General features: G+C 34.8%; 2 protein-coding genes across 4 annotated transcripts in view; one reads left to right on the top strand and one right to left on the bottom strand.

The window, feature by feature from the left end:
- Positions 1-5853: 5853 nt before the first annotated feature.
- On the top strand, positions 5854-9224 carry LOC107552379 (ras-related protein Rab-9A-like). The gene is made up of 2 exons (XM_016234242.1): positions 5854-6208; positions 7778-9224. The coding sequence occupies exon 2, from the start codon at positions 7805-7807 to the stop codon at positions 8408-8410; it is 606 nt and encodes a 201-aa protein (XP_016089728.1). The 5' UTR covers positions 5854-6208; positions 7778-7804; the 3' UTR covers positions 8411-9224.
- A 345-nt stretch (positions 9225-9569) lies between these two features.
- The window catches only part of LOC107552377 (proteolipid protein DM gamma-like), a 62983-nt gene continuing 49823 nt past the window's right edge, over positions 9570-22729 (bottom strand). For 2 of the 3 annotated variants that reach the window (XM_016234237.1, XM_016234238.1), the window contains exons 2-7: positions 18682-18868; positions 17046-17202; positions 16023-16191; positions 15624-15697; positions 14490-14555; positions 9570-11476 (exon numbers count right to left, since the gene is read on the bottom strand). In XM_016234237.1, the coding sequence (XP_016089723.1) occupies positions 11321-11476; positions 14490-14555; positions 15624-15697; positions 16023-16191; positions 17046-17202; positions 18682-18868 (809 nt within the window). In that variant the 3' untranslated portion in view covers positions 9570-11320. Of the gene's footprint in view, positions 11477-13258; positions 14190-14489; positions 14556-15623; positions 15698-16022; positions 16192-17045; positions 17203-18681; positions 18869-22729 lie in introns of those variants that run through there. The other variant, XM_016234240.1, reaches the window with a different exon arrangement.

Below are 22729 nucleotides of genomic sequence, written 5' to 3'. Positions count from 1 at the left end.
AGAGTCTCCAGTATTACTGCCCCCTAGAGAAAGATACTGCAGTTGTTTTGACTGAGTTTGACATTCAAACTATTTGAATAAATGAATTTAAAATGCATAGTTTTCCATCTCAACTTCAAAAGCCGTATCTTGTTACCTGGGCCTAAAAGAGCATTTCCATGCACGTTTTACTCTCATTTGTAACTCAGGATACATGCTATTGAATTCAATTCAAATCTGTTAATAAATTAATTGAATTAAAATGCATGCCGTTTTCTTTCTCAAATCCGAAGCGTGTGTCTTGTTGCTGCTTCCTAGAAGGACATTTTGATGGTGGTTTTAGCCACAGAACTATAATAGAACACATACTATTGAAAATGAACAATCTTCTATCTCAGCTACAAAGGCTGTGCCTTGTTACAGATTTCATAAAGGACATTTTGCAGTAGTTTTCATTGTCAAAAGCGATGCCGAAGTCATGCTATTGACATTCAAAAAACGCTTGCAAAGCCAAAGTCTCCAGTATCACTGCCCCCCTTGAGGAAGATAATGCAGTTGCTTTGACTGAGTTTGACATTCAAACTTATAATTTCATTTAAAATCAATAAAGTCTTCTATTTCAAATTCAAAAGCTGTGTCTTGTTTCTGATTCCTAAATGAACATTTCAGTTCAGGTTTTACACTCATATGTAATTCAGGACACGTGCTATTTAGTTAAATTCAAAAATTCCATTCCATTTCATTTTTTTTGTCCCTTATTTGTCCTGTGCAGTTAAACTGTCCATTAATCTTCATAAAAACTCTCCAGGTCTCACAAACTCTTTGGATAAATTGTACTAATTGTACATATAGGTTATTCTGAAGCTTCTGACATAATTCAGTTATTATTTTGTCTTGTGGACTATATGTAAACATCTTTGATGCAAAATATCTTACTCAGGACAGCACTAAAAAAAGAAAATGCATTTTGTGTAATACCTCTTATTTTTGTAAAATAATTAACATTTTGCCCACAACTACATCTTGATAGAACTTTATGTCAGAATAAACCCCAGTAGAGGGGGGGGGGTCAAATGGAAACAGAAACAGGGGCAAAACAGAACATAGACAGTCCAGAATCCTGACAAATAGCATGTATCCTGAATTACAAATGAGAGTAAAACCTGCATGGAAATGCTCTTTTAGGCCCAGGTAACAAGACACAGCTTTTGAAGCTGAGATGGAAAACTGTATGCATTTTAAATGAATTTATTGAAGGTTTCAGTCAAACTCAGTCAAAACAACTGCAGTATCTTCCTCTAGGAGGCAGTAATACTGGAGACTCTATGGAAGGCTTTGCAAGCAATTCTTGAACGTCAACAGCGTGACTTCTGCATTGCTTTTGACAATGAAAACTACTGTAAAAAAAGTTCTTTAAGAAGTCTGTAACAAGACACCGCCTTTTAATTTTCAATAGTATGTGTTCTATTATAGTTCTGTGGCTAAAACACCATCAAAATGTTGTTCTAGAAACCAGTAACAACAAGACACACCTTTTGAAGTTAAGATAGAAGAGCATATTAACTTTACATTGATTGATGTATTTGTTGACATTTCAATACCGAGGACAGGAACAAGACCAAATAAGGGAACACTTGAACAGAAACAGGGGCAAAACAGAACATAGACAGTCCAGAATCCTGACAAATAGCATGTATCCTGAATTACAAATGAGAGTAAAACCTGCATGGAAATGCTCTTTTAGGCCCAGGTAACAAGACACAGCTTTTGAAGCTGAGATGGAAAACTGTATGCATTTTAAATGAATTTATTGAAGGTTTCAGTCAAACTCAGTCAAAACAACTGCAGTATCTTCCTCTAGGAGGCAGTAATACTGGAGACTCTATGGAAGGCTTTGCAAGCAATTCTTGAACGTCAACAGCGTGACTTCTGCATTGCTTTTGACAATGAAAACTACTGGAAAAAAAGTTCTTTAAGAAGTCTGTAACAAGACACGGCCTTTTAATTTTCAATAGTATGTGTTCTATTATAGTTCTGTGGCTAAAACCACCATCAAAATGTTGTTCTAGAAACCAGTAACAACAAGACACACCTTTTGAAGTTAAGATAGAAGAGCATATTAACTTTACATTGATTGATGTATTTGTTGACATTTCAATACCATGTGCTGTCTTATAGTTTTGTGAATAAAACCAACATTTAAATGTTCGTCTATGAACCAGTAACAAGACACACGCTTTTAAGTTGAGATGGAATACTGTTTTTTTTAAATAAATGCGTTATATGACATATGATAGTAAAATATGGCTGTAACAGGACACACCGCTTGACATTTACATATCAAACTGTGTGCATTCTAAATTAATTAATTTAAACTTCTGAATGTCAAAACTAGGTCAAAACAAGTGCAATATCTTCCTCTAGGGGGCGGTAAACTGCACAATCTTTGTAATGCTTTGCATGTTTTTCTCAATAGTTCCATTTCAATAACTTTTGTTGTGCTATTGTTCTGTGAATAAAACCATCATCTAAATGTTCTTTTATGAACCAGTAATAAGACACACCCCTTAGATTTTAGATGTATTTTTTATACATTTCACAAGTGAAGCTTTTAGATGGAATAATTGTGCTTTTTGCTCTTAGTTTTGCACTTTGCAGACGGTCCCTATCCTGCACATTTTCATTATAAGGTCTATCAATTATAATACCTTAAAGCAGATTAAAACAAATAAAACACATACTGTGTTCTCTTCTACATTTGAACAATTAGAACACAGTATGTTTCTTGTCATTGTGCTAAATCGTTAAAGAACTATTGAAGATTTCCGAGTCTGAATCTCTGACAAATGTCAAACGTCGAACCAACTTTATATCGGTAGAAGAACCGTCTTTATTTGAGGGTAAAGACGTTGCGTTATTATGTAATTTATAATTTTTTTTTTTATTCCTATTTTGCAGCAGTTTTTTTCTTATAAACGCATGTCTACATTTGGTGTCCGAAGTCATTATTTTCTTTCTGCTTTTTTCAAATGGTTATATTTTTAATTATTTTAATGCTGTGTTACTCATTGTTATGAATTACAAGATGTTACAGTCCATAACAATATAATATTTTTTTGCAAAAAGTGTCTTAAATAGCTGAAAATCATGATTTCTTGTTGTCCGAATTAGTCAGTGCATTTTTCCATCATGTATCATTGTGTAATCAAAATATTTTATTATACTTTTCTTTTTGTAATATTTCATTCATTTTATTTATAAAAGCCCTAAAGAGTCATTTACCTAATTCTAAAACATTATTTAAAAAAAAACTTTTTTCTTATAAAAATGTGTGTCCGTATATCTTGCGTCAACTCTGTTACCGTACCATACTTTGCATTAAATTAGTGTAATTATCTCCCACAACTGTGTAAGATACAGGGAATGATGTCACTTTCCCTCACTGTTAAAATCTGAAGCATTGTGCTCTCTCTAAGAAAATATTTTAATCTAAAAGTTCTTAGTTATTTTATAAAGTGTCAAATCTGTTACCACAATATCAAAAGGAAAACAGATCGTTTCATTGATCACACTTTGTGTTATTTAAAAGTCTTTTAATCATGATTTCATTAGTGCCATATGCTCTTAGCATTTATGCTAGCAAGTGGAGTTTTTGGCAAAACAATTAAGAAAATTGTCAATTCTGTTACTGTCAAACTCTGTTACCAAGGTAGAGTAACAATGCTGACAATGCGGTAACAGAATTGACAGTCCATCGGACTGTCAATTCTGTCAATTCTGTTACTTTACAATTCTGTTACTTTACAATTCTGTTACTTAAAATTCTGTAAGATTATAAAAATGCCGATTATATGGACAAACACAAAGCCACAATGTGGCCAACCTAAAGAACCCAAAGAACCCTCACCTGCTCCAGGGCCTTATATCAGGACACCTGACTCCAGATGCATTCGCCCAGATGTCTAGGGAGGAAATGGCAGGGGAGGAACTTCGACAGCTCAGGGAAGGTTACACCACTATGGGCATCAGTGAGCATCAGTTACCAGATGCGATGGAAGGGACACCCACCAATTAAGTTCGCTGCAGGTGCTGTGAGGGTTTGGACTGCAGGGTGACACAGATCTCAAGAGGGACACTCTTCTTGCCATCCTGGGTATGGAGTGGCAGTGCAGATGATGATTCAATGACTTTTATGACGTGTGCTAATTGTGGAGAGCAGTGGTACCACAGCAGCTGGGTTTGCTTTTGAGTGTGTATTTTTTATAACTTTAATAAAGATGAATAGCAATATTGTTCAGTACAATTTGACCTTTTTGTGCACAGTTAAACCAAGTTAAGATTTTTCACTCAGATTAACTTTCTTGTGGCCTTCGGTTTGGTGCAGTATACCCTCACAATGCAGTCAGGTCCATTTTGACCCAGAAGAGATACATACTTAAATGCATAGTTTTAAGTGCAGGAACCACAATTTGCAAATCAAAAAAAGATAGAACTATTAAAAATGTTAGACCATTCAGGTTTATTTTGACCCGGGCATCAACTGAGGCTTTACACATGATTTTATGCAGATTTCTTTTTGATCTATGAGCTAGATTATCAAAAATACTTTTCATATATATATATTTAGCCTCTTTTCCATATCTTACAAGCACACTTTTGGGACTGAATATTGTTGATTAAACATGAATATGCACGCCTATTAATGAACCATTGCATAAAAGATGTATCATCTTTTACATCTGAAAGTGAACATTTATTCAATTAAATGTATCTTGTTCTAGAATAAATCTAGAGTAATATTTATGATGTTGTCTTCTTAGAAAAATATTATGTAGATTTCATAAATGTGTGAGTTACGTCAAGTTTAAAGCAATTTAATTAAATCCATTGGTTTTGATGGCGTTGATACTGGTAATTCAGATTATATGTCTTTACAAATTTCATAAAATATTATATTCAAATGCTGAAAAAAGTTCTTATGAATATATGTTGCAATAATATATTTACTAAATACATAAACTTCATACATCATAATTTGTTAAAGAATTTCTCAACTACTCCATCTCTTACTAAAGTGTACTTAATCTGTGACTCGTAATATGATAATAACTATTGTATGGTAATTTCTAAATTCACTTCCTCTGACATTGCTTTCAGAGATCATGAGTTTGGTTTTTGCTACTCTATTTATGACTATGACCAAAGTTTAAACTAAACGAATGCATGAGAACCAGTAATGTTACTTTCAGATCACCCAAAAATGGGGAAGCACAACTCATGCAGCATGAGTCAAATGTGATCTTGTGCCTAGGCTCAGCAAACATGTGACAGAAAGTGTGCTACATGCAGAGAACATGTGACCTGATAGTTTGCCCAAGATAGGGTCCAAAGAATGTATTTTATGCACTCAGATATCTCACTCAACAATGTTGAGCATGAACACGTTTGTAATGAAAAAGACAGGCCTTCAATGTGGAAAGGTCCACATGGGAAAATATATTTTATATAGGTCATGTTGTTGTTAGCCAGAATTAACTCTTGGTATGTTTAGAATAATTACAGGTTTAACCTCATCTTGAACATTATGTTTGATTTAGCCTAGTGCTTTCAGTCAAGTTAGAGCCTACAAAAAAATCACTTCAACTGTTTTATTACTATGGTACCTGTATAGCTGTTCATTGCAACATTCCATGTTTGAGATATTCCATGATGAGGCAAACATTATTGTAATCTTTAAGATTACATTATGTCCTTTTGCACAAGTTTTAACAAGCTCTAAGCTTTATGATGTAATGACATGCTGATATAATGTGTACACAAGAGAATTTGGGCAACTAGGAGGGAAAACATTTGGTTAGTGGCTCGCTGAATAATACTGTCGTCAGTCAGAGACGGTTAATAATTAATATCAAATGCCAACCAAATATTAAGGGCAAAGGCACTTAAAAGAGAACATATTTAATTTACAATGAACCTTTCAGCCATTGTTTTCTGTATCAGGCTGACCTCAGTTATGAAACTTCATTCATTTCAGTGTTGTTTTATTGACCTAATTTCACGTTACATGTCTAATATATGAGTAGCCTACTGGGTCATATGAGCTTCAGTAGCTGTTCGTCCAGCCCAGGGCGCCATGTCTTGGACGCGCTACATACGGTGGAGATGCTTGTACTTTAAGGAATGGCGCTGCTGGCACAGCACTTCGATACTCGTTGCGGAAATCTCAACGGTAATGTATTATTCTTAAACTAGCGGTCTGTTCCTCGCGCAACAAATGTTTTAAATGTACATTATTCAATGTGTAGAAATTGGCGGTTTGAAGTCATTCATGCGATTGAGTGGAATGCCGCCACTGAAGCCATGTCTTGCTACAGCATTACATTTACCTTTGACGATTTGCTTATTGACGAGAAAACAGTCGCATTGTCACAGTTGTTTAGCTTGTCATTGATTTACTTCGCCATCGACTTCAGCCTACGTCGTACTCCAATATGTTTTCTGCTGAAAATTTAAGTCATGAACAGCGCTGTCTGGTTAAATGTTTGCTATAAAATAGCAGCCCAGGCTTACATTTCATCTAGCTTTACATCGTAAATCTATTATTTCCTACAGTTCTTAAACATGTTCAGACTGGTTCGATGTCAGTCTCGTGTGATTCTGTAGTGAAAATGTTATAGGTGACTTTAATTACACAGTGATTGCTTACATTGTGAGTTTTATTATTTATTTTCATATGTTAAGTTATGAGGACAGGGCAATCTGATGTGTCTCACATGATCGGCGCTTCCGGCTCCAATGAATGGATTCCTGTCACAGGACATAACTAAACAGAAATATTACTCTGTGACGAACAATGTTTGGGGCCAAAGGGTGTATCAGAACTCCATTGTAAAGATACCAGTAACTTTGACCTGAGCCATGCTGATTTTAAGTCACACTGGCATTAAAAGGTACATTATTCAATGTGTAGAAATTGGCGGTTTGAAGTCATTCATGCGATTGAGTGGAATGCCGCCACTGAAGCCATGTCTTGCTACAGCATTACATTTACCTTTGACGATTTGCTTATTGACGAGAAAACAGTCGCATTGTCACAGTTGTTTAGCTTGTCATTGATTTACTTCGCCATCGACTTCAGCCTACGTCGTACTCCAATATGTTTTCTGCTGAAAATTTAAGTCATGAACAGCGCTGTCTGGTTAAATGTTTGCTATAAAATAGCAGCCCAGGCTTACATTTCATCTAGCTTTACATCGTAAATCTATTATTTCCTACAGTTCTTAAACATGTTCAGACTGGTTCGATGTCAGTCTCGTGTGATTCTGTAGTGAAAATGTTATAGGTGACTTTAATTACACAGTGATTGCTTACATTGTGAGTTTTATTATTTATTTTCATATGTTAAGTTATGAGGACAGGGCAATCTGATGTGTCTCACATGATCGGCGCTTCCGGCTCCAATGAATGGATTCCTGTCACAGGACATAACTAAACAGAAATATTACTCTGTGACAAACAATGTTTGGGGCCAAAGGGTGTATCAGAACTCCATTGTAAAGATACCAGTAACTTTGACCTGAGCCATGCTGATTTTAAGTCACACTGGCATTAAAATATATTTTAGGCTAGTATAGGTTACTCTGAAAATCACCACAAGGCATATTTTCTAGAACCAGCCTCTCTTACCTCACCTCTCACAAAAATCCTACTTTAACACTTTTCAGTGGCCTACATTTAGTTCACTTCAAAGTGAATAGTCGTGCCTTTCAAAGCTTGCTAATTCTGATTTTCATTTCAGGTCTGTAACCTATGAAAGTTCTTGATCATGACCACCAAGTCATCTTTGCTGAAGGTGATTCTACTGGGGGATGGTGGTGTGGGAAAGTCCTCCCTCATGAACCGGTATGTCTCCAACAAGTTTGATTCACATCTATTCCACACGATCGGTGTCGAGTTCTTAAACAGAGAGCTGGAGGTGGATGGTCACATGGTCACTCTACAGATCTGGGACACAGCAGGCCAGGAGAGGTTCAGAAGTCTCCGAACGCCCTTTTACCGTGGCTCTGACTGCTGTCTGCTTACGTTTAGTGTGGAGGATAATCAAAGTTTCTTGAACCTCAACAACTGGAAGAAAGAGTTTGCATACTACGCAGATGTCAGGGACCCAGAGAAATTTCCGTTTGTTGTTCTAGGAAACAAAGTAGATGTGACGGAGCATCAGGTGCCAATGGAAGAAGCTCAAAGGTGGTGTCAAGAGAATGGTGGATATCCATACTTTGAAACAAGCGCAAAGGATGCCACTAATGTCTCAGCTGCATTTGAGGAAGCAGTTAGACGTGTGCTTTCATCTGAAGATCGCGCAGAACACCTGCTGCCCACAGACACTGTTGACTTGCGCAGGAAGCCACGGGCGAGCGGCTCATGCTGTTGATGCTGTGGAATGATATGAACACAACTGAAACACTCTACTTTACTGTATATGTTAGTGAAAAAAATGCATACTCATCAGTTCTCCACAGCAGATGCCAGACAAACATCTTGTGTGCAGTATGCATACTTTAGTACATAATGAGTTACAACATCTCAAACACTTGCTCTGAACAGTAATTATAAATGAAGAGTCTTATAGAATTATATGCCTTGTTTAAACTTTAAAATAATCTCTTTGGGTCACATTCCTATGCCTTTGTTTCAAAGCACTGGATCACATTCTTGTGTGCTTTAGGTTGCCCAAACAGGGATCACTGAGATCCTTTAGCACTCATACTAGTTCTAATGCTGTTTACAGTTGAGAAATAAAAATCAGCTGTTACACTCATGAACACTAGAAGATATTCAAATGTGTTTTATGTCATTTCCTGATGTTGTGCTACTTTAAGTGCCTTTAGCACTGGTTTATTTGTTTGTCTTATTTAACAGTCTTGCATTATAAGATATTCTTTGGAATGTCTTTGAGTCATGAAGTGTGATTGTGTAGCATATTTGTAAATATATTTTGTATTAATTACCACTTTAATTTCAACAGGCTTTGGATCCCTTAACAGGGGTAACAATACATTTTTTAAAATATGCTAGAATATAAAACCTGAGTAAGACATTTGAGGGATCATTTTATTTTACATGGACATAATTTCAGTGTCACAAAATGATTCTTATAATAATCCTGCATGCTAATCCAAGTTTGCTACATTTGTGTGTATTAAACAATTGAAATATTTCTGAATTAAAAGTATTTGATTATTGATTTTCCTCTTCAATATGTTTTTATTTATAGTTAAACTAACCAACATTTTATTGTGGTGCAATGCAAAGATAAATTTGCTGAAAAGAAGTAGATGAGTTTGTTCATGGGAACAGGTTTGTAGAAATTTAGCATAAATAAATAAATAAATGGCGCCATGTTCTCATTCCTACACCAGGTGGCGCAACTAGAAAACAAATGTCAAATGCACAAACTGGAGAAGGACTTAGAAATGATGATGGTCACCTTGCAATGTAGAGCAGTTATAAGTCAGCATTGCCAAGATATGAAAATGAAACTCTTGCACAGGTGCTTTAAAAAAAAATAATAATACACACAAAACAGTTCATCATATAGATCATAGAAAATATTTTACTAGAGAAGGTTACAAAAATCACTATACAGGATTCATAAAACATCTGACTTAAAATCGACTATGAAACATCTAAGAGTACAATTTCCTCTAACAAACAGTGGTTTGTTTTTTCGGGGGAGAGGTGGGTCAATTGTAGTTCATTAGAACAATGGACTACACATCACTTACAGTACTTCAAAACAAAATGAAATATCTCTCCTTCATGCAATAATCAGGGAACAATAGAACATCCAGGCACACATCTTCTTTTTCAAAAACGGGGTAATAGATCAACATCTTACACATCCCTGTAAGCTCCCTTTAACAGAATTGAGCATACAGCAAGAAGTGGCATATAACTGCTATTAAACAATTGTATATGTGGACAATACTAACATGCTTATATTTACAGAGACATTACAGAAAATAATAATTTTAGTTAAAAGACAGATTATTAAAAAGTCATATTGTAAAAGTAGTAATAGAGAGAGAGAGAGACCAGTTAGGAAAAAGATACACTGCAAAAACAAGGCTGCATTATTTGACTGTAAATTCAAACCATTTTCAGAGTTTCACGTCCACATAGCAATAAGTCACAATCATCTCCTTAAACTCATGGTAAACATCTTGCCATAAGAACAAATTCTTAAAGACTGAAAAATACCTAGATTAATCAACAAAACTGAAGGAAAGCATATAATCTGTATAGCTGTGAGGGTAGTTTCTGTTAGACATTATTATTAGTAAATAATTTAGTATTATTATTTTTTTTCATTAATTAAACAAACATCTAAATTATTCTGCCAGTCAGAATTATATTGGTCAGATACTGTTTTCAGAATATAATTTTGAAGGTTGAGTACTTGATGATACTTGGCAGCTTTGAGAAAACATTTTTTTAAACGTCCCTCCACTGTATGTGCATGTGTGTGTATGTGTGTGTGTGTGTGTGTGTGTTAATATACCTGCTTTCTATTACAAGAGTAGTGCAATTTGTCAATAACCGGTATTGTCCCCCACCCCCTCCAAAAAAATAAATTAAGAAAGAGAATTGAGAAAAGTGGTGAATTCAGAAATCTAAGATAGCCATAGAGACCAGAGAAAGGTTCTAGATAAACAGACATTTTCAACACACAACCTGGCACCCATAATGAAAAACAAACCAAAACAAAAAAACAACATTCATTCACTTTCACACATTTATATATATATTTATATACAGTATGTATAAAACACCAAAAAAAGGAAGTTCCTGCAAAATGTCTGTGAGGAGTTAGTGCAGACAGTCTGTTATGTAAGCAGCGCTTTCCCAAGACAATGCATCATAAAACCAAACATAACCTAGTTATAACCATGACTCTACACTGTACATACACTTTCTACCAATTCAAAAATACTTGCAAAATGACAGTACAATACTAGAATACATACACTTTTATACCAGTGGTAATTTGTACCATGAAGTAGACGAGTAAAACACATCATATCACCATTAATGCATGATTCCACTCATCATTTGTTACAGATGTTCAATAACTTGTCTGACATGTTTCATCATGATTATAACCAACTTATACCACTATTATGATGTATAGTCAGGATAGCGCAGTGCTTAGCAGTGTTAGTTTGCGTAGTGTTTCATTTGAGGGTGACAGGTGTGTGTGTGTGTGTGTGTGTATGTCTGTTTTGGTGTGGTCTAGAGTAGGTTAGATAGAGGTGGGGTAGATCAGAATTGGGAGAACTGTTTATGAGTAGGAGGAGTTTAGACCCTCCTTGGAGCGTGACTGCACATCCTGTAGCTCTTGATCATCTCTGGTTTTGATGTCCTGGTAGGCATGAGTCTGCTGACACAGTCCCTTGAGATAGGCCCAGTTTGCTGCCAGGATCATCAGGTAGTGGATCTGTGGACGGTAGAGAAGGGGAGGAGACAGACAAAATAGACAGAGAGGGAGAAAGACAGAGGAAGAAACAGTTGGAGGGAAGGATTAGTCATGAGTGGGTTAGTTAGCCAAAGCCAGCTATAAGAGTTAAGACAGTATTAATTAGTTATTCATTTGAATCACTAAAGTAACTAAATCTCTGTGAATTGTTATACCTGCACTACACAGAAATCAATATTAGTTGATTGGAATACATTGAAAAAAATGGACCAACTTTATATTATTTATTAATAAGAAATTATATTTATTTATATATATTACATTTTGAAAAAATAATATACTGTATATGGTTTACTGTATATCTAAGGTATAATATAATATTTATTTTATTGTGATGTCTTTTAAAAATATGCATCATATGTTCTATTATAAACTTTTGTGACTTAAACTTGAACTGAAATTATATGTGTATATATTAGTGGTGTAACGGTACACAAACATGACGGTTCGGTTCGTACCTCGGTTTTGACGTCACGGTTTGGTATGGTTTCGGTATAGCAGGGGGAAAAAACTAAACATAAAATTGCTTTACTTTTATTAAACAGTGGTTTAATAAAACAAAATGTAAATGGCTCTTTCTTTAAATAAATTCAATTATAATTACAATTTTCTTAGGGATAAAAATCTACCTCAGTTTATGCTCTAAACTATAGGGAGCTCTTTTACGTTACTATAAGGTTACAATTAACAACAGAGCCCAAACTTAAATTTAATTACTATTTATTTTTTAAATATAATAATTAACACTCAATTGTACAAAAAATAAATGTATGCAAACATGTAAATTGCACATAATGCAGTTTTTAAATTAACTTCTAAATTGTACAATTTTTATTTGTTGTTGAAATATTCATTTACACAGTGGCTGTTATAACTTGATTCCTAACAGATTTATTTAAACATAAATTCAATAATTAAGACATCACTAACAGGTAAAGTAAAATATAATGAGTATATAGTCTAATATTTCACGAAATGCTCTTCTCTAGACTTCATTTATAGTGCACTAACGAGCTGTGGACACTGATGACTTGCCTGAGGTAAATGAAATGCTACGGAACATTTTGTTTACAAGCTGTTTTATTCACGTGTTTCCGTGGTTGAAACACTGTATCGTGTACCATTACACTCCTAGTATATTATATATATATATATATATAACCTTAATTTTTTTTATTTCAGCTAGTTGCCATAGGGCAATATTTCTCATTTTCATTTAGTTTTTCTTGATGTACTTAACTAAAACTGAAATCAAATTAACTGAAATACAAACTACATAGACATATTTAAGGAAAAACTAAGAAAAAAAACAAGAAACCAAAACAAAAGGACAATAACAACTAAGAAAAACAAAACAAAATCACTAAAACTAACTAAAATACAGAAAATATTAAAAAATAAAAACTAATCCAAGTATTAATTAAAAACTACAATAGTATCTCAATGATACTAAAATACCCTTGCTGTCAAGAAAAATACTGTTTATACAAAAATTGTTTATTTTCATTTTTTTTCTACGCAGGTGTTATTTGGTTTCAGACAAACTGAACAAAACAGGTTTTTTGATTTCCGATTAGAACAAGATAAAAATACACTTGAAATAAATGACATGGTCGTTGTACTTTTTTCAGTGTATCTGGCATCACATGAATTCTGGTTATTTCATAAATTAGCAAATAAAAGATGAAGTAAAAACTACTGATAATGTAAAAACGAAAAACTATTAAATAAAGAGAAATGAACTTCTCCACAAATTTTTTTTTATTTCGGATTATTTCTGAAAACAGGAACTATACTGCTTTGAGAATAATACAAAAGGCAAAAACTATATGCTGTCTGAATTCAATATTAAACATAATATTAAACTAAATAGTAGTCGGATGAATCTAAAAACAAAGGCTCTGAAAGACAATGGCATTTTTAGAGTCAATTCTATGACTCCAAAACATCTCATAAGGAGTTAAAAAGTACAGTCACACCCTTCACAGGTACATGTAGCATGGAGTAAAAGTAAGCATAAACACAACATTCCTAATTTCTTTCAAAACAGCAATAACTATGCCCTTCTCATCTACTGTACTTGACTTGCTTTTTCTATCTGACTGGATTCTGGACTACGGGTGCCTCAGGGTGGATATGATCCAATGGAGAGACATCAATCATTACCAAAAATAGTACTATTTTCTAGTTTTAATCCTGTCCATTAGGCGTTGTTGGACTGTCAGAGAGTTACATTCTCACTACTAAAGTCATTTTCTGATCAACTGTAAATAAGCTACATTATTCTGGATTGGTCATCGGTGCTGTACTTTATTATGAATTTGTACCTAGATAGAAATGAGTATGATGTATTGTCCTTGTTTTGTTAAGTGATCACACCTCGTCAAATTAGTACAGAAACACAAATATACAAATTATTTGAACATTAGACAATACAGTTAATATGCACTACACTGTTTATGCATTAAGGCCTGTGCTATGAACTAATTTATTTCTCTCCTTTGCCTATTTCCTGACCTCTTTCACTCACTCAGTTCATCCTCCTCCCTCTCTATCACTTTCTCTCTCTGTCTCTGAGATCAACAAAAGCTCAAAACTTAGTGGTGTGACTGTGGTCGTAGCTCTTAAACTTCAACACTGCAAAGTTATAGGTTGTGGCCATCACATAGATGAGCTGAATGGAAGAGAGACAAACCAGTGGGTGAGACCAGTTTTTACAATAGCAACTTTACAACAGAAGTTGCACCACATCTCTCGAAAACAGAAAGTACAGTTGTTCAATCTGTGCCTATAAAGATTCTAAACAGATGACAGGATTTAAGAATATAGCATTATATTGTACCGATTTCTTTTCATAGAGCAATTCTTTCCTAAGCTAATTTTCAACATCAGTGAAAAATATTCTAGATATGAAATAGCTAAGAAAGCAAGTACGAAATGAACAAGTGAACAAATGAACATCATGAACTCTTACCAGTGCGATCACAGTGGCTCCAGCTCCAGCACAGGCAACAATATAAAGATGGTAGGACAGATAGAACTGTAATGAAAAGAGTTTAGGAAATCCATTAAACATAACTAACACAGAGCTACACACCTTGCCTCACAAAAATGTAATATATTACTCATTCAAAATAAAATGTACCTGTCATACTTAAAAAAAAGTATATTTTCTAAAGGCGAAAAATAAACATGTTTTACATTGCTCTGGTCTGTCAAGATTGAAACAAGTTAACATTCCTTAAAAGTCTGTCTTTAACCCTAAAAGCCTACTGTATCATAATTGATACACAGAGGGCATGATCAAAATTTGCTGTCAAACCTCTTGAAAAACAATCTACTACATGCCTTCTGTTGTCTAATTGATAATTGATAATTGTACAAACATTCACCTGCAGGTCGTGGTTCACAGTTTTTTTTTATTTTTGCATGTGAAATCTTTACTGATTTTTATAAAGTAAACATAGGAATTACTTTGATATGTTTGTAATATTTCAAGATGGACATTTATTGAAGTGAAGCAACATTTTTGTTGTTCAAATGTATCAAATATTATCCATCGGGCTTTTGAGGAATGTTTAATCATTATTGTATTGCATTGCATTATATGTTTTGAAACTACAGAGCAAAAAAACCTAAGCATTTAAATATCTTCTTTCAGACATATTATTGGATTTAGCATATAGAGTGACGTCTGATATTTATATCTTTTAATGAAAATAATCTGTGACTGCTATACTGTTGTAAAGATCTAATTGATTTACATTACAAGCAATCAGAATTTCATCTCACTTTTTGACTATTTAAATATTAGCATAAGCACCAAATTGCATATTTTTGCTTTTTGGCTTCTAAATTGAGCTGTTCCCCCCCTCTATATTCTCAGTGTATCATACCATATGAGCCATAAAAGCTCAACATAAACACATGCAAGCCTTTTCTTTTTAGATATTGTCTAAAGTTTCAATAAACTGTTCCATTAAAAAAGATCCATTAAAAAACGATGATTTCATGTGTCAGGCTTTACAGGTATATGAACATGAAAAAGAAAAGATCTTCCTGTCAGTGCATATGTGGTGATCTTCAGGGACAGATGAGGTATCTTTACCTCACTAGTATTGCAGATGTCGCTTAGCGTGGAGCCACAGGCTTTACCAGGAGTAGCGTTCCATGGGATGATTCCTGAAAATGATTACATGCATTACATACATTAATCTAAAGTAAAACGTTATATGAGGACTACTAAAGCAATGGCTAATTACAGATTATTAAATATATATACACATTCATTTTCCCACTGGTAGGGATTTGAGTGAATGCCAGAAAAGGAAAGATCTGATTGTATTTGTAACAGGAAGTGTACACTAGTTAGCACTGACATATTCATCTCAACAGCTACATTCCATTAGAATAACTCACTCCTTACACTAAAGTGATGTTGATTTACAACTAAATATAACCAAGTATTATCCACTGATTCACGATTAAGGATGGTCAAAGTTTTTACCATACTGCCGCACATCGACACAGATGTTGTCCACAGAGGTGAGATTGGCAATAGGGGACTTCAAGGCTCCACATGTGGTCCACATGTTATAAAACAGGAAAACGGGCACCGCAGAAAAGCCAAAAATGCCCAGCCATCCCAAGCCCAGAATGTGGGTGAGGAACACAAACTTTAAAAAAAAAAAAAAAAGAAAAAGGGGGGAGAGAGAAGGTTTTGGCAGTTAGCCCCTCATGCTCACATATCCATTCAATATCCATATATCTAATATCATGATGACTAGAATAATCTCATAGTTTGTAAATCCTGCAGTGCATACAGTATGAATGTGACCCAGAATCATGACCTATTTACTGCCAGATCACCTTAGATGTGCTGCCACTTGATTATCACAGTCTTGTGAACATACACATATGTTTTCCAGAATTACACATGGCACATGCATATATGGCCTAAAGGCTTAAAAGATGGATGCTACTGGACATCTGTAGCTATTAAAGCAATTGGGGCATATAGCACTGATCGTGCCAGATCTGTCCTCAAGGGTTGGGGTTGGCCTATGTATGTATAGTGGGCATATATGTGTGTTAATGTGCCAAATCTAGCATTAATGTTTATGGATGGGAGGAAATGCATTCGTTGAGCATACAATGCTGTACCAGGTGAGATTCTGAGAAAGTTTACGCTGTCAAAACATACACCAAACATATGGAGCTGATTTTGTGATGCAAACATCAAAATGTGTTTTTACAAATCACGCATTATGGTAAAAGTGTCGGAAGTCATAATACTGTGTGAAAATAAGTGTTTATGAATCAATAATCTACCATCATACTTTAATCCTAAACAGTTATAAAAGTTGTCTGTGTTTTACTGCCTCTAGTGTTCATTTTAGCTGGAAACTTGAACTGATGTATGTGTAGGTACGTTTTTGGTGTTGCCATAACATTTGGTAGAGACATGTTTTTCCAATGAGCCTGGGTTGGTATTTGTATGTCCATGCTTGTATGTGCGCTCTGGCCTCACCATGGCACTGATGCAGCGTCCACACACAGTGGTCTTGAACTCGCTGTGCATCTCTTTGACAGCACTGGTTGTGTAAAAGCCCTCAGCCAACAGGATGATGCCATACAGGAAGAAGAAACAGGCAATTCCATAGATGATGTACTGCAAAATCTGAACCCTGTATAACAAAATAAAACTTTTAGCTATAGTGAACATATTGATGTGAGAGTTGTAAGGTGGGAATGAATTTTTCAACATCATTCAATATTTATATGGAAAAACAAAGATAATCCAATTTTTCGATTTTCTGATTCTTCTGGCTCTTGATCCTTTCAAATTCACATGCATGAAAAGGTACCAGTTTAGATGAAATGATACCAAAGTATAGTCATAGTTTATTTAAGATCACATTTACCAGAGTTCCTCCTCTGTAAACAATGGCAGCAGTGATTCATTTGTCTTTTATGTAGAGGATACAGATGCACTCTTGGCAGATTTTATCAGTGGTACTGTGTATATGGCACAGGGCCACTGACAGTAAGATGTACACAGGAAATAAAAGGTAATTTCCCAGTAAAGCTCCAGATGACATGATGGAACAGAAAGCACTGCCACTTATTTGCTGGCATTCTAGAGGTCATTACTCACCACATACTCATCCCTTGTCCATGTCATAGACATGTATGCAAACAGGTAGAAAATGATTAAAGGGGTCATATGATGCTTTTTAAAAAATCATTATTTGGTGTATTTGGTGTAAAAGAATATGTTGACATGCTTTAATGTTCAAAAAACACATTATTTTTCAAATACTGTACATTATTGTAGGTCCTCTATGCCTCGCCTCTTTCAAACGCTTCGTTTTCTACAAAGTCCCTCCTTCTGACAAGCGCAGTCTGCTCTGATTGGCCAGCTGACCCAGTGCATTGTGATTGGCCGAACACCACAAGCACTCATCGGAAATGTAACGCCCCTTATCATAATCGTGAGCTTCATCTTTCAAAATAAATGTAAAGACAGTAAATAATGTCATTAGTTTTACCATCAGTTCAAGCCCGAAAGGGGAACAGAGTCGCATGACAGACACAGTGATGAAGCTGGTACGGTTAAGACAGCTGACTCCACTGTGATGTGACCCCGTCTCTCTCTCTCTCTCTCTCGCGCTCGCTCGCTCACACACACACACGATGCGCAAAACTCTGTATTTGAACAGTCAATAGCAAACACTTAAACTAATAACAAAACAGTAGCTGATTCAGAAGCGCCAGATTGTCATAGCAAAGTCAGAATTACCTCCTCTCCTAGGTTCGCGAAATGGTCGTCGAGCCGTTTTAGGGGGGCGTGGCAGAGTCTTAACTTTGATAATGAATATCTCTTTGGTTTTGAGACTTTAGTCTTTGCAACTTCAGGGATCTTATCTATGCACAATCAGCTTGTAACACTCCAAATAGAAAGGAAAACTTGAAATCGCATCATATGACCCCTTTAACTCAAAATTAGCTTTTTTCCCTTTCATCTCTCTAAGTATGCCTCTAATAATCATCACACCTCAAGCAACTCACAGTAGCAATCCAAAATAAATTAACAACTATCATTGGGAAGTTATTATTTATGGTATTTGGTGCATTTTAATGGCTGTTTGTTCAAACACACTTACACATCAGTGAGATTAGCATGGTCAGAGGTGATGCGAGAAAAGTGGTTTTCCACCATGGTCACAGTGCCCGTAAGTGCCACATGCCCACAGCCGCAGAACAGAGCCACACCCGAAAAGCACAAGATGGTGGCCACCAAAGAGGCGTAGGGGACACCACCCAGACACTTGATGCAACACTCAAAGCAGCCTGTAGGGGGAGAAAGAGAGATTACACGTTTTGTCGTAATTCACTATAGCAACTGGTACTTTCTAGCATCATTACTTTGATTTTTATGTATGCTAAATAATCACACATACATTTTGAATACTGTATTTGAACACTGAACATATTCAGTGTGAAAAGCATTATTCTTTGGAGTTATAAGGCCACATAAACTACTTCAGACTGATAATATTTTAGCGCTTTATCAACTCCCCGAGAGGTGAGGCTCATGTATTTGGTGTCTTGACACCTCACTGCGACAGAATCAAGTCAGATGAAATCAGCTGGCCATCCATGACAAGCCACCTTCACACTCACGTCATATGACATGCGGTGAGAGTGTTGTACTGTAATATGGAGAGATTACTTACAGCCACTAACAAATACATTTCTCTTTTTGAATGTTCAATGATCAGCTTCACTTTTAACAATCATTAAAACAACAGAATGAAAACTGGAAACTACCCATATGCAAATGTAATATATATGACATACATTGCCCATTACATGTAAACAGACCCACACCAAAGAATGCATGATCATGGGAAGAACTGATGCACACAAGGTTGGGCTCAAATCTTCAAAGTTTAATGGACATACACACAGTTCAAACATTTTTCTTATCATGCATATTCATGTATCATTGAACAAAGACTTTGAAGTTGAAATTCTTTTCTATGACTCCCTTAGACTCTCCCAAAGCCTTTTAACCTTGTGAAAGCAGTTACATTGGAAACATCCCACATAGCTCATATCATAGGAGAGTGTTATTTCACTAACAGTTATCTATGTCAAATGAGAAATGCTGTGAAGAGATGGAGTTACAGAGTACAGAAATCAATGAAACATGATCAACCAGGGCCCACAACAATAACATGCACCGGGGCTCCGCATTTCCAAGCAATGTCTATATTTTATATTTACTTATATAATATCAACATGGATAGATGTACATGTACATGACATATATCCAAAAATTTATTACACATACATAATTGTATGGGCTGGATATATACTTTACTATATGAAATTGTTCCAATTTCTAATAGGTTTCATATATGTTTTTACTTCATATGACAATATATTTAATATGTAATATATGTACATTTATTACATTTGAGTAAAGGTACTAGGACTTGTATTTGCAGTGCCACTTTCAGACAAATAGAAAAAATGTTGTCTGTTAGCAAAATTGCAAAAATGCAAAATTCAACATTTAGAGTAATTTTGGAAATACATGGGAAGACATATTTCTGTTCTCACTTAAGCATTTCCCTTTTAAAATGTTAACATGTAAATCCTAATTCTATACTTTATACATTCCTTCTGAAGGGTGAGAAATATTCTGTGTGCAGTGAAGTCACTGCTGATTCATTTTGTTCTCTGCCTAGTTATCTTCTTCCAGAGACATTAAACAACACCAACTCCCCCACATGCATGAATAATTCATCATAGATTGACTGCAACTTATGAAGCAAAATGGGCCTCTTATATAATACAAACAAGATGAATGTAATGTAAAGAGAACTGATGTATTTTTATACCTTGCTTTGCTTTACTGTTACTGCTTCCAAACTGTACATAGATGAAGAGTTAATAGGGATTTTGACTGAATAGGGGTCTTTGGAAAGTCATGCTAATAGAAGAGCACACCAGCAGGGTCATTTCTGACATCAATGGGCCCTCTGACCCTCCTGTCACACACTCACATTAGTGATGCTAATTCATTTTTACAGTGAACAGAACTTCTCTGAATATACAAAACCATCTGTTCCGCACTGTCACACTGTTACCTACTACAACAGCTGCTGCTCAGTTCATAATAGACCATTTAAAGGTAAAATGGTTTCTCAACATGAAGAGGATGATTACAGCAGTTATCTGACAGCAATATGAAATTTCATTTAATGTGTGCCGTGACTGGTTAGATCAGGAGTGGTCGTAAAAGAACATATGGCTACTGCAGTTAAGCTTGGGAATGAAACATGACAGGTTAAGATAGGGAAACATTTATTTGAGGTTATTTTAGGTTATCTTTCCCAGGATAATTTTCTTATAATGGTGCCTATTTGTGTTCACATAATGTACTGCTGATTTTGCAATCAAGTAAAAAAAAAACCATGCTGAAACTTTTTATAGATTGATTTCTGATTATGTAATGTAAAAAACATTTATTTGATAAATTAAGTAAAAGTATTTATTTGTAATTTCCGCTAATATGACATGATGTGACATAATGGCATTGCATTCATCACCATTATACTATTATACTGTGCCATTAAAAATATTGACTTGCACCTTAATTTTGCTTTTGATTATGTTTTCAATGTAATTTCTTTTCTCTGAAAACATATAATTTGTCCATCACTTTCTGTTTAATAGTATTATGTTGTGACATTTCTACCCTTTAAAGGAATAGTTCAACAATGAAAATTCTGTCAAAAGGATTTCTTGAATGTACAGCAATTATCTTTTCAAAATGAATACAATACTAGAATGAAGACATACAACATTTCTGACAGTTTCAGGCATAAATGGCACTGTTTCCTGAGAATGGGCTGTATAACACATGCAAGTTTAGTTGCATCAACCAGAGATTTGGACATGTGATATTCTTCAACCAACCACATTTATTATTATTCTCAATGCTCATGCAAACTCATTTCCATGAGTAAACTGCTTAATTAAACCAGTAGTGTTAGTCGTAGGTCAGGCAAACCTGAAGAATAGAGACAACAAAGTGAGGGGAGATTCATGCTGCTTGTGACATAGAGTGCTTATATAATCCTTGTTAAAAATAGCTTCAAACACACACACACACACACACAAAGAGGAAAAACGAAGAGTGTAAAATTGCACACTCTTGCGTGTACCACTGGTGTTTCCATGGCAACCTTGTGCAATTGGTCTCCTTAACACCTTATAATTGCATCCGTATGAATATCTTTGGGATATCTTACTGATGTAGAAATGTTCTTCATAAAATAATGTGAGAAATGACTGAAGCATGATGCTGCTATTTGCACTTGGGGAGTTAGTAAAACACTGTGAAGTGACACTTTTTCACATGACCCTGTCTAAATGAAGAGACATGAATTCAGGTTGTGTGTATATTATAAATAATAATTCATTATTATGACAATTCAGAATGAGTCACCAGTAAGGACATTTTCTAAAAGTATTTTAACTGCCAAATTTTCCCCTTTGTCCCTCCAAAATAGTTAACATAATCTTTTATTTTCCTGTTTTTAAAGATGAAATAATCAGACTGAATTTCTGAATCACTGACCAATTTCTTACATGTAATGTCATTCTTTCTGCTTCATTTGTTACTTTAAGTTTTTAGAGTGTTACAGTAAACCCTAAAATATTATTTATATTTAACTGACATATAAGGCAAAATAACATTCTCAAATGACCCTAAAATTTTATAAAAATGTATGTCACTTTTCCCTATGTTTATGCCTTTCTCAAACATTACATTGCTCATTTCATTCCTCAGTTAAAGTATAGTAACACGTTAGGTTAGCAACCAATTCTCACTATTAACTAGTTGCTTATTAGCATGCATTCTATTAACATATTGGCTGTTTATTAGTACTTATAAAACCTTATTCTGCATGACCCTATTTAAGATCCCTTAATCCTACCCCATACCTAAATTACTTTACTAACTATTAATAAGCAGCAAATTAGGAGTTTGAGGCAAAAAACAGTTAATAGTTAATTAATAGTCATAATTGGTCCCCAAATTAAAGTCTGACTATATATATATATATATATATATATATGTGTGTGTATGTTTATGTGGTTTCTGAGGACACAAATTTGTATAATGACATGGGT

Source organism: Sinocyclocheilus grahami, unplaced genomic scaffold (assembly GCF_001515645.1).
Source record: "Sinocyclocheilus grahami isolate Dianchi unplaced genomic scaffold, SAMN03320097.WGS_v1.1 scaffold448.1, whole genome shotgun sequence".
Taxonomy (NCBI): Eukaryota; Metazoa; Chordata; class Actinopteri; order Cypriniformes; family Cyprinidae; genus Sinocyclocheilus; species Sinocyclocheilus grahami.
The sequence above is the reverse complement of the archived record's forward strand: the minus strand, read 5'-3'. Positions and strand labels throughout refer to the sequence as shown.

Coding starts and splice junctions, on each gene's coding strand:
- LOC107552379 (XM_016234242.1), top strand. CDS start 7,805: ATGACCACCAAGTCATCTTTGCTGAAGGTGATTCTACTGGGGGATGGT.